The 12,151-nt window shown below is 41.0% G+C and overlaps 1 protein-coding gene across 12 annotated transcripts in view; it reads left to right on the top strand.

The window, feature by feature from the left end:
• Nucleotides 1-12,151, top strand: part of ptprt (protein tyrosine phosphatase receptor type T) — a 527,216-nt gene that overhangs the window by 342,501 nt on the left and 172,564 nt on the right. For all 12 annotated transcript variants that reach the window (XM_078171434.1, XM_078171419.1, XM_078171458.1 and 9 more), the window contains one exon: nucleotides 6,810-6,945. In XM_078171434.1, the coding sequence (XP_078027560.1) occupies nucleotides 6,810-6,945 (136 nt within the window). The remainder of the gene's footprint in view (nucleotides 1-6,809; nucleotides 6,946-12,151) is intronic.

The raw sequence follows: 12,151 nt of genomic DNA, 5'->3' as shown, positions 1-12,151 counted from the left end.
GAGGTTAAAATGCACCCCACTGCCAGCTGCAGCACTTAATGCTGGACCAAATTAAAAAACTCTTGTTACCATTGGAAAAAATGGGAAATAGGGTCTAACAAAAAAAAAAATCTGGTTTCCCTGTTAAAGTAATACCAGTGTAATAGGAAACTAATCACAGTATAGAGAAAATATACAAAATACAAAATATAACACCCCCCAAAATGTATTGGAATCAATTTCTTGACGGCTACATTTCAATATTACATCATCTTTAGGTCATGTTTTTTAATATGATTCACCTTTTTTTTCACCTATAATTGTCATTCACGTCCCAAGACAACATCGTACAACGCTTCGTCAGGCTATAATCGGGCTGATATTGTCTAGTGTGAACCCGGCCTAATTTATCCTTGAACCAACACCTACAACTGTTTACAACCTAATCAGCTGAAGGATGATGCGACATCTGCCCTTCATCTTCCTTTGGGTATATTCAAAGTGCAGTTGCTCCTAAACAGTTAACCAGGAGTAGACATAAAACACTCAGGATCCATTTATTACCCTGCTTTTCAGCAAGAACCATGCGCTATGTGTCGAGAACCCAGTGCTTTCAAAGAGTACAGCACTTAATACTTAACTCCGCCATTAAAACGTCTATTTGATGTCTCATTTCCATTGAAGACACGCAGCGAGAGTAAGCTGCGTTTTCTTCTGCATTAAATCGTAGGACGGAGAGTGACAGATGTATTTTCTTAAGTTTTTTCTTTTCAGAGATGGTACAGCTTCAAGATGGGGGATGCTGTCCGTGATTGGGTTACAAAGATGGTGAATGTGTTGTCACTGAAGGCATTCAGGGTTTTTAGAGGAACATCTCGTCACCGCAGCCATTGAGGACTGCAGCAGCTATTACCGAGCGTGCCAAGGTTAGGTGCTTAAGCTGTTAGCTCGGTGAATTCTACTGCCAACCTTGTGTTGTTATTGCAGAGGGGGCGAAGATGAGAGCGACAGGCGATTAAACCGAACTCCCACACAGCAGTATTATTCTATTAATCGGCTGTCTTTGTCTATCAAGGTTATAACAAGAGGCTGCTTGGTTGCATGTCTGTGAGAGAAGCAAGTGCATTTATGTGTAGGATCCCAGGGTCCTGCGCTGGAGGGTTTCTCATCTTTCTCTTACCAGTCCTCTCTTTGTTTTCACTGTCATGTCAGGTTTTGTTTGTCTTAATTTTCCTTCTACCCCTCACCCCTTTTTTCAGCCATTCCTCTTTATCTTTTACATCATTTATCCCACATTTCTTTCCTTCCAAACATTCTTGACTTTTTTAATTTCTTGATGTTTCCTCATTTTCTTTTTTTATTTCTCAGTCTTCTCCCACGTGTACTTTACCTCTAACTTTCTGTGTCCTTTTTTATTCATTTATTCATTATTTTACTTTATGCCAGTTTATATCTCTGCCCTCACTGCCCTACCTAGTGCTTTCAGTTTATATCTCTGGGTTATGTGACCTTGCGTTCATTCATCCTCCCACAGAGGGCAGCAGCTTTATTAATAGTTTTGTTAGACTGCTTTTTCGCTTCTATCAAATAGAGCGGCATCTATTTGACAGTTGAAAGTGTAACTTGGACTAGAGCTGGAGTATGACGAACACTTGACACTCTTTCAGTGTTAACCACAAAATGTCATCTGAAAGTGTTTGCTGGCCTTAAAAGAGCGTGTCAAGGTGGCAGGTAATCAGTGGATGTGAAGTTTTGTTCTGTGACTGCAGGGTGGCTCTCAAGGACGCACTCTGTACTGTACAGTTCAGATGTAAAGCTCAAACTGATTGCTTGGAATAATTGCGTTTTTGTTTTTACATCACATTAAATTTTCTGCCAGCTTGCTTAAGATTGAAGTTTCTGTTCCATTCGTCTTCAGGCGATGTCTCAGTTCCCGACAACATGTTCTCACTCAACCTCGTCGCATTATCGACGTTTGGTCATGGACTTTTCACCTCCAGATACAACGTGCAAGGTACCCTGGGTGCGTTGGTTGTTGACGTTCTGGGACACCGTGTCAAGTTCTACTGTTTACATACAGTCTCTTTCAAAATAAATACATTTTTTTTTCCTTCAACAACAAAGGCAAGTGGTTAGGTTTAAGAAAAAAGAACAGGATTTGGCTTTATGATCTCATGAGATGCGAACACCACTCTACCAAGTGAAAGTTAGTGTTTGTTGGACCCATCCACCGCCCTTCCTGCCTGCCCCACTCAGCCCTCCGCCGCCTTAACTTTCGTTCTTGTCCCGCTGTATTTCCCTCTGATGCCACCGGCCGCGGTTAAACTATAACAGCAACCAGTCACGTATCATGCTGATGTGAAAGGAAAGCTTTTTTGTTGTGTCTGATGCCACAAGTCACTGCCCAAGCGCCAGATGTCGACGACTTTGGAGTGAGACACTGCTTGTCTCTGAGTCCGACTGAAGATAACAAACACAATGTAATCCCTCAGAACAGCTATTATGGGTAACTGCATAAGGATCTACATATGGGTCAGCTGCCCTGCTTATTCTCTCAGCTACCATTGTAGTGTTAGCTCATAGAGGGTCAAAGAAAATGTATGCATGGCAGGAGGGTCACACATATGGCCATCCCTCTAATTACAGTGCATTTAACTGTTATAATAGCTTTCTCTTACCATATGGAGAGGTGACCATTTGGTCCAGTGCAAAGTTTACCTGACCTCTAACATCCTTTAATGTACCGTACGTCCTGTACACTCTATAAAAGTGAGAGTTATACAAGTTAGGTCCATACAGGCAGACATGGTGGTCACAGTGGTTATGCAGTATGCATCTGGGTTGTCTGGCCATTAGATGGTTACTCTGTGCAGACATTTGTAGCTGAAATGCACCACTAAACACAAGTCAATAAATCAGTTTTCATTGAACTTCAATAGAAATTCAACAAAACATGCATAGTTCACAGTTTTGCTGGAAAAGCTAAACTGTTTTGATTTGCACTGCTTACAGCAGCTGGAGAATAGAACTGCACCTTCCAGTCTTTTGTTTGTATTGAATTACAACAATGTGGCTAGTCAATCAAGGCCCATGCTGTAAATGAATGTGCATTGATTTTGAAACTGCACATGGTTGGGTTTAGATAAAAATAGTCTCTATATACAGACTCTACATTCAGTGAATGTAGAGTCTCTAGGCAAACCCCGGAGATCTTGCCTCCGGAAGAAGAGCGGAGGAGCCCTGGTTTCCGGTTGTAGGCTGTTTATAGTCCGCATGATATTGACCAATCACGTTTGAGCCGGCTGCAGTTGTTGCCAGGTTAAACGGTCCGTGCGGTGAACTAATGAGGCGGAACATAACTGCCGTCACTGCAAACTCTGAATCCATCGCAGTGGTTCAGCATATTTACTTACAGTAAAGGCCAAAAGTTTGGACACACCTTCTCATTCAATGCGTTTTCTTTATTTTCATGACTGTTTACATTGTAGATTCTCACTGAAGGCATCAAAACTATGAATGAACACATGTGGAGTTATGTACTTAACAAAAAAAGGTGAAATAACTGAAAACATGTTTTATATTCTAGTTTCTTCAAAATGGCCACCCTTTGCTCTGATTACTGCTTTGCACACTCTTGGCATTCTCTCCATGAGCTTCAAGAGGTAGTCACCTGAAATGGTTTTCCAACAGTCTTGAAGGAGTTCCCAGAGGTGTTTAGCACTTGTTGGCCCCTTTGCCTTCACTCTGCGGTCCAGCTCACCCCAAACCATCTCGATTGGGTTCAGGTCCGGTGACTGTGGAGGCCAGGTCATCTGCCGCAGCACTCCATCACTCTCCTTCTTGGTCAAATAGCCCTTACACAGCCTGGAGGTGTGTTTGGGGTCACTGTCCTGTTGAAAAATAAATGATCGTCCAACTAAACGCAAACCGGATGGGATGGCATGTCGCTGCAGGATGCTGTGGTAGCCATGCTGGTTCAGTGTGCCTTCAATTTTGAATAAATCCCCAACAGTGTCACCAGCAAAACACCCCCACACCATCACACCTCCTCCTCCATGCTTCACAGTGGGAACCAGGCATGTGGAATCCATCCGTTCACCTTTTCTGCGTCTCACAAAGACACGGCGGTTGGAACCAAAGATCTCAAATTTGGACTCATCAGACCAAAGCACAGATTTCCACTGGTCTAATGTCCATTCCTTGTGTTTCTTGGCCCAAACAAATCTCTTCTGCTTGTTGCCTCTCCTTAGCAGTGGTTTCCTAGCAGCTATTTGACCATGAAGGCCTGATTTGCGCAGTCTCCTCTTAACAGTTGTTCTAGAGATGGGTCTGCTGCTAGAACTCTGTGTGGCATTCATCTGGTCTCTGATCTGAGCTGCTGTTAACTTGCCATTTCTGAGGCTGGTGACTCGGATGAACTTATCCTCAGAAGCAGAGGTGACTCTTGGTCTTCCTTTCCTGGGTCGGTCCTCATGTGTGCCAGTTTCGTTGTAGCGCTTGATGGTTTTTGCGACTCCACTTGGGGACACATTTAAAGTTTTTGCAATTTTCCGGACTGACTGACCTTCATTTCTTAAAGTAATGATGGCCACTCGTTTTTCTTTAGTTAGCTGATTGGTTCTTGCCATAATATGAATTTTAACAGTTGTCCAATAGGGCTGTCGGCTGTGTATTAACCTGACTTCTGCACAACACAACTGATGGTCCCAACCCCATTGATAAAGCAAGAAATTCCACTAATTAACCCTGATAAGGCACACCTGTGAAGTGGAAACCATTTCAGGTGACTACCTCTTGAAGCTCATGGAGAGAATGCCAAGAGTGTGCAAAGCAGTAATCAGAGCAAAGGGTGGCTATTTTGAAGAAACTAGAATATAAAACATGTTTTCAGTTATTTCACCTTTTTTTGTTAAGTACATAACTCCACATGTGTTCATTTATAGTTTTGATGCCTTCAGTGAGAATCTACAATGTAAATAGTCGTGAAAATAAAGAAAACGCATTGAATGAGAAGGTGTGTCCAAACTTTTGGCCTGTACTGTACATATAAACGGAAATTGGAAACAGAAATTCGCCTCGTCCGCCCAAATCAAACCAGAATGCCAAAAAATCGGGGGTCTGCCCCCAGAGGCTGTATCACCGTCTGCCGGAAGTCAGACGCCGAATATAGCCGATGGGTTCCGAGAATGAGGAAAAAGGAACAGGATTTGGCTTTATAATCTTACGGGACATGAACACCGCTCTCCTGGGTGAAAGTCAGTGTTTGTTGGACCCATCCACCATTCATCCCCCACACCCCACTTGGACTCCGCCATGATTCCCCCTGACGCCACCAGGCGCTGCTAAACTATAACGGCAGTCAGCTGTTGGAAAAGCAGACAACTGAACTCAGCCCATCGTACAAGTGCATACCAGTCTCATGCACAGAGGAAAATGTTGGCATTGTACATTTTTGCAAACCACAGATATGTTAAATATTTATCTTTTTATACATAGCAGATCAACAATTCTACAGTATCGTAGTACATGAGCTGAAATTCCTCTCTGGCGATTGGGTTGTGCGTACAGGTATGTCCGACACCCACAGTTATTGTGCACCAGAAAGAATAAAAAGATGTCTTGTATCTCATTAATACATTGACTTGAGGTAACTATAAAAAGCAAAGTGTATGTATCATCAGACTGTTGTTGAAATGAAGAAGCCTAAGCAGCAAGCAGGAAGCAGAGCACAGCCCCTCTCTGCATTCAGAGGTGATTTTACCTTGCCCTCCTTCATCTTCACTGGCTGCTCCTCTCTCATTCAGTCTATAGACAGTCACCTCTGGCCTCTACATCAACCCATACACTGATAGCAGCTCTCTTACCTGCGTGAATATGTGTTGTCTTTTTGTAACCTCCACGCTGCGCATCAACCTTGTGTTCACCTTGTCAAGAGTTGTTTCCTATCCACCGTGTTTGTTCATTTGTTTGCTAGCGTATTTAATTCTCCATGTGCATGTGTGGAATTGAAACCTTGATGTCTGTGTATAACTTTGTTTGTCCTTGGGTGGTTTTGAGTGTTTATATATCCTGGAATGAAGTCGGGAGTTGTTCAAAAAAAAAAAAAAAAAAAAAAAAAATGTGTAGCTTTGGAATTGTTAACATTCTTTTTTTTTTATTTATTTATTTATTTTTTATGTATTTATATTTTAATTTATTTACCCTAAGGATAGATTATTGATAACATTTTAGGGGCTACAAGATTATTATTATTACTATTATTTTTTTTAATGCATGTATATTAATGTCACCTGCATGGTCCTCCACATGGCTGTGTTTCCCTGAAGACAAGACATTAATCTAGTTAGTCTTCACAATTTTAAAGTCTGAGTTGCATTTTGAACAATCTCTTTCTGTCTGTTCCTGGATATATACCTTGTTTTGTATGTGTGTGTGTGTGTGTGTGTGTGTGTGTGTGTGTGTTGTTTAACATGTGATTAATGTTTTCATCCCCCTGCATGATGTTTGAGTTGTGTTTGGGATCAAGTGGGAGCAGTATGTCTTTGTTGTGTGTATGTTTTGTGAGCGCATCTAAGAAAGCGAGGGTTTACCTAGGATGGCCATCAAGGATCAACCATCTTCTGTGTATGAGTGTGTGTGTGTATATGTATACATATCTGTGTATGCATGAGTGTCTGATTGTGTCCATGTGTGTGTCCATGTGTGCATGCACCTGTGTGGTCCTGTCACTGTGCCTGACTATTTATATATGGTTGCCTACCGATGTGACTATGTGCATACCTGTGTGTGTTTGTGTGTGTGTGTCTGCGTGTGTGTATGTGTGTGTGTAGGTGCGTCCACCCAGGACTCAGATGCGATGGAGCCAGAGAAACAAGTGGACAGCACGGTGAAAATGGCAGGCGTGATTGCAGGGATCCTCATGTTCATCATCATCCTCCTCGGTGTCGTCCTCACCTTCAAACGCAGGTAGGTAATAAACACGACATCAGGAAGGTGCCGTCTGCAGCATCTTAATAATAATAATGATGATAATAATAATAAATCATCAACACATCCATGTTGTGCCTTTACTGCAACTCCCTCAATCCAAAGATGAGAGTTTGTAGCCTTCAGCAGCTACGTTTGCTGTTGAACAAAATGTAAAATATGACAAGTTGATCTTACTTTAAAAAAAAAAAAAAAGTTATGCTTACTTCGCACCCAAGTCAACACTTATGCCTCACGAAATAATCAGTGAAAAATATACAAACTAAACCCTGACTTTGCCCAAGAGTTCAGCAGAGCTCCATTTATCACAAATACCAATATCATGCTTTAGTCAACTTACAAACTAAAAGGAACATTCTGTTAAACTATACAGTATATCTGTATTCTGCTGGTTTCAAACGGGGTCATCCCAGTGTTCCCCGGGTCCTATATTCCCCCTTATGTTCATGTTCTGCAACCAGGGGAACATAGGACCCTTTTTTCCAGAAAAAAGGGTCCTATGTTCCCCGATTGCAGAACACGGGGGAATATAGGGTCATCCCTATGTTTCCCAGGTTCTATGTTTCCCGGGTTCTATGTTCCCCACTTACCACCCAAAAAGGTTCTATGTTTCCCGGGTTCTATGTTCCCCGCTCAACCGAAGGGGTTCTATGTTTCCCGCTTGGTTGAGCAGGGAACCCGGGAAACATAGATACGCTCCCGTCCTATGACCCTTTTTCGGAGAAAGGGTCTGAACATAGGACTCTTTTTCTGAAAAAGGATCCTATGTTCTCCACTTTTCCGAAAAAGGGTCCTATGTTCCCCGATTGCAGAACATAGGACCCTTTTCTGGAAAAAGGGTCCTATGTTCCCCCCTGTGTTCTGCACCCGGGGAACATAGGACCCTTTTTCGGAAAAAGGGTCCTATGGGGGTCATCCCTATGTTTCCTGGGTTCTATGTTTCCTGGGTTCTATGTTCCCCACTTACCACCCAAAAAGGTTCTATGTTTCCCAGGTTCTATGTTCCCCGCTCAACCGAAGGGGTTCTGTGTTTCCCGCTTGGTTGAGCAGGGAACATAGAACCCGGGAAACATAGAACCATTTTTGTGTAAGCAGGGAACATAGAACCTTTTTTGCAGGGTTAAGTGGGGAACATAGAACCCGGGAAACATAGAACCTTTTTTGTGTAAGCGGGGAACATAGAACCCAGGAAACATAGATGCGCTCCCGTCCTATGACCCTTTTTCGGAGAAAGGGTCCGATGCCTGCCCCCCCCTTTGTTCTGCACCCGGGGAAAATAGGACCTTTTTTCGGAAAAAGAGTCCTACGTTCCCCGATTGCAGAACATAGGACCCTTTTTCGGAAAAACGGCAACTGGCTGCGTATCATGCCGACGTTACAGGACGGCTTTTTTCGTTGGTGTCTGACGCCACAAGTCACTGCCCACGCGCCGGATTTCAACGACTTTGGAGTGAGACCAAGTTGCTTTAACAAGTTAACGAAACAGAGCTGGCAGATATTCTAACTACACCATATGCTCAATCTTCCCTGTCATCATCAAGTTAAGTCAGACTAACTTGGTTCACTTAAACTGTTAACACTTAGAAAGAAGGACTTGTCATTTTTAAGTTGTAACAACTTCACAAAATTAAATACAAGAAAATTTTAAGGAAACAAAACTTAAGATTGATAGTTACCCTTTCTCAAGGCAATCCGTGTCCTAGATTTCTCTTAAGTTATATCAACTTGTCAGATTTTACAGTTCAATAGTCTTTGTCATTTTGTAAGCACTTGGACAACTGCATGTGTTGATGAATAAAATACAACATTTAGCATCTTTAAACCACATGACTGAATGGATTGAAAGAGAGATTTATGGATAGACCTCAGAGTGTAAATTTAACGTGTCCTCATAGCTGATATGCAGGTAGAAATTAATATGCATGGGCAGATAGACGTTCAGTTTGGTCAGAACATATGCTCAACTTTACATTTTTATGGACAGTTTATGTCTTGGGTTGAAGGGGGATTCAGTTTAATAAGGTAGATTGAATCTGAATTTTAAATGTTTTAACATGTAATTTCAGTGTCACTCAATGAAAATCCTTTTTAGAGATTAGCATTTTATCAGACATTGCGGGTTACACACTGTTATGATTGTGAAGGCCACAAACTTTTATTTTATTTCTTAATGCCATATGAAAGGTCAGAATTATGTATTAAGATGTACTTAATCCTCTCTAACCCTCAAAGGCAAAAGTAAAAACAAAGATAGAGGTTCCCAGAGTTTAGATATTTCTCACCCAGATGAATTGTATGATGTTTTCTTTTTTCCCAGACATTCACAGTTTTCTGGGTCTTTGTTAACATGCACACTGGCTTGCCACCATCACCTGCCTTTCTTTCCTTTACTTCTACTTTTCTAATTCCCTTCTCACTTCATCCGTTCATCCATCCCTCTCTGCCTCACTTGCATAATGCTTACACATTTTGCTTTGCTAGGACTCGCATTTGTTTGATTTATTTTTTGTCATTTTTTTTATGTTTGTGTCTGTTTTTTACTTCACAATTAAAGCTTATCCAAAAACTGCTGAAAAATACTAATGAGGACAATTCTTGCAAATAGAAAATCAACACAACACAATTCATGCAAACACATTCCAGCAACCACACTGTGGCACTTTATGTGATGTTAGTAATTGAAGCACATATGCACTACAAAACTGAGACTTGAGCCGCAGGGAGGTGGAGGAGCAGGCATGAGGATTACTCCATCTGATTGCCCACGGCGTTAAATCCTTTCATACAAGCAAATATCAAAACAAATAATGGTGTAGACTGGAAACAGCAGGGTTGTTTTCAGAGGGACGACAAATATTGATGGTGGCTTGATCCTCTAAAAATCTGTAGTGTCGTTATTTTTGAAAGAAATGATGCCGACTCTTTGTACATGTTAATGTTTAGAAGAGATTTATTGTGTGTGTGAAATTTTTTGTGTCTCTAGATTGCCTGAATGTTTCTGTCACGCCTGAACAAAGTCTTAATTGTAACCAAGGTGGAGGCTGGACTTGCAGCTACAGTATCACAGTCATGCTACGTCCACTAATTAGCAGAGCGCTAGGACAGTTGGGTTAAGGTCAGGTTTATTGCTTAATACTGCAATCATTAGGTTTTTTTTATGTTAGGTCTTTTATAGGTCTTTTAAATTCCCACATGGTCCAGTCATATAGGTTTTGATTTATTTTGACAAGGTGCAGCTCTAAACAGAGTTTTGTGTTTGTTTTTCTGCGGCTAAGTGACCAATGAAATCTTGCCAACTAATGACCCTTGTGGTCAACTGACGTTTGGTCGGCTATTAGGGGTCAGCCCTAGTGATTTTTAACAAGAAAAAGTGCTGCACAGTCTATACTTGTCTGAAAGTACAATGCTACATGTAGCTACATGCTAACATCAGGGAAACATCATCTTGGTCACTGATGTTGTTAATTTCTCCCTGATTTTGGATCCTATTCCTGCTTTATTTGGTGATTTTCCATGTTAGAAAGTGCAGCTGTTCTCAGACTGGGCTTTTTCTGGAGAAGGGCTTAAAGAGACGGACACTAAAATGGAGCATCTCAGATAAAGCGTGACAACAGGTGTTCTAGCATTGACAGTATGAGGAAAACAAAGTGTTTTTTGACATCAAAGCATGTGCAGCAGAAACACCAAAATACAAGTATGAACCTGAAAATGAGCATCATAGGTCCGCTGTTAATATTTTATGTAAAAGTAAAAGCACTTCTCTCAGCGAGGATCTGACAATGTGAAAAGTACTTGACCAACCCGAATTTCTTGAACTTAAACTACTCAAAAGAAAAGCCTAGTAGCTAATATCAGCTCATAAGCTGCTAACATTTGACAGCTGTCCAGTTCAGATATCGAGAGACATCCTCAAAAATAGCTTTTATTTTCCCTTTTTGGGTTGATGTATGAAGTTGCCAGCCAGCAGAGATAGGAAAAGGCACATAAACCAGGAGGAGGGGAAAAAATACAAACATTTTTTTGACATGAAACATTCGTTTTAATATCACGATCTGGGGACACATTATCTACATCATATACACTTTATAAATCAGGGTTTGAATGAATGAATGAATCCAATTTGCATAGCATATCCATGCCCACATGTTACACGAAAAACAAGGACTGGTTGCACAAAACCCCTCAAATTTTCTCCTCAAGTATGACACTTAAGGCTTAACTTCTTCTTAGCTGAGGGATTTTCACAGTTGCCCAGAATCCCTTAAAAAATTTCCTTTAGGAAAAAACGTTAACTTATTTTCAGTGTTGAAAGCGACGTAAGAGCAATAAAGTTTCCAAGGAGATTATTTGTTTGCTTGGACTCGGGCTTGTGATACCTGTTATTGTCTCACAGAGTTGGCTTATGGTTAGACAGTGAAAAAATGGCAGATGAAAAAAAGACTAGAAAAGCATACTGGTCAGAGGAGGAAAAGATTAAACAGATGGAGGAATACAATCATAGAAAGCACATAATACAAAGTAAATTTGATCCCCAAATGCTAGAAAATAGAAAACAGTTGTAGGAAGAAACTGCAATGAAAATAAATTCAATCAAATCTAAAGTGTAAAATCCACTGGGTTCTTCTTCTTCTTCCGGTCGCAGAACACTCTTCTTGGGGTGTATTTGTTTTTTTCATTTATCACCATAAACTCGATCATGTTGCAGTCAAATAGAGTCAAAGTTTTTTTTGTTTGTTTTTTTATCTTGCTTTGGTTGCTAAGGTCTTTTGTGCAACAGTCTAGGGCTACCTTAAGTATGAGACGAGGAAGAAACCATAAATACTTAAGTGAACATTTTAAGGAAACCTCAATGAGAAAACTTAAGGATTTTTTGTGCAACTACTTTTATTATGAGGAAACCTTAACTCGGACTTCCTCTACTACCTGGAAAGGAAAGTAGTAAGTAGTGGTAGTAAGGAAAAACTTAACTGAAGTTGTGTTATACAACAGGACTAAATTTATATTCTGTAATGTCTTAAAGTCTTGCTGGAAGAAAGGGCACTACACTGTGTGCACTCACGCAGCACGACACTGAAAATGTTTGCGAGGATACAATGAACCGTCCGACATACATGTATTCTACATCTCTCTGCAGTGCCACATAGGAAAAAACACGCAAAAGTGATATGACGTACCACCCACACAG

This window comes from Epinephelus lanceolatus, chromosome 1 (assembly GCF_041903045.1).
Source record: "Epinephelus lanceolatus isolate andai-2023 chromosome 1, ASM4190304v1, whole genome shotgun sequence".
Classification (NCBI taxonomy): domain Eukaryota; kingdom Metazoa; phylum Chordata; class Actinopteri; order Perciformes; family Serranidae; genus Epinephelus; species Epinephelus lanceolatus.
Note: the sequence above shows the minus strand (reverse complement) of the source record. Positions and strands in the feature narration are given on the sequence as shown.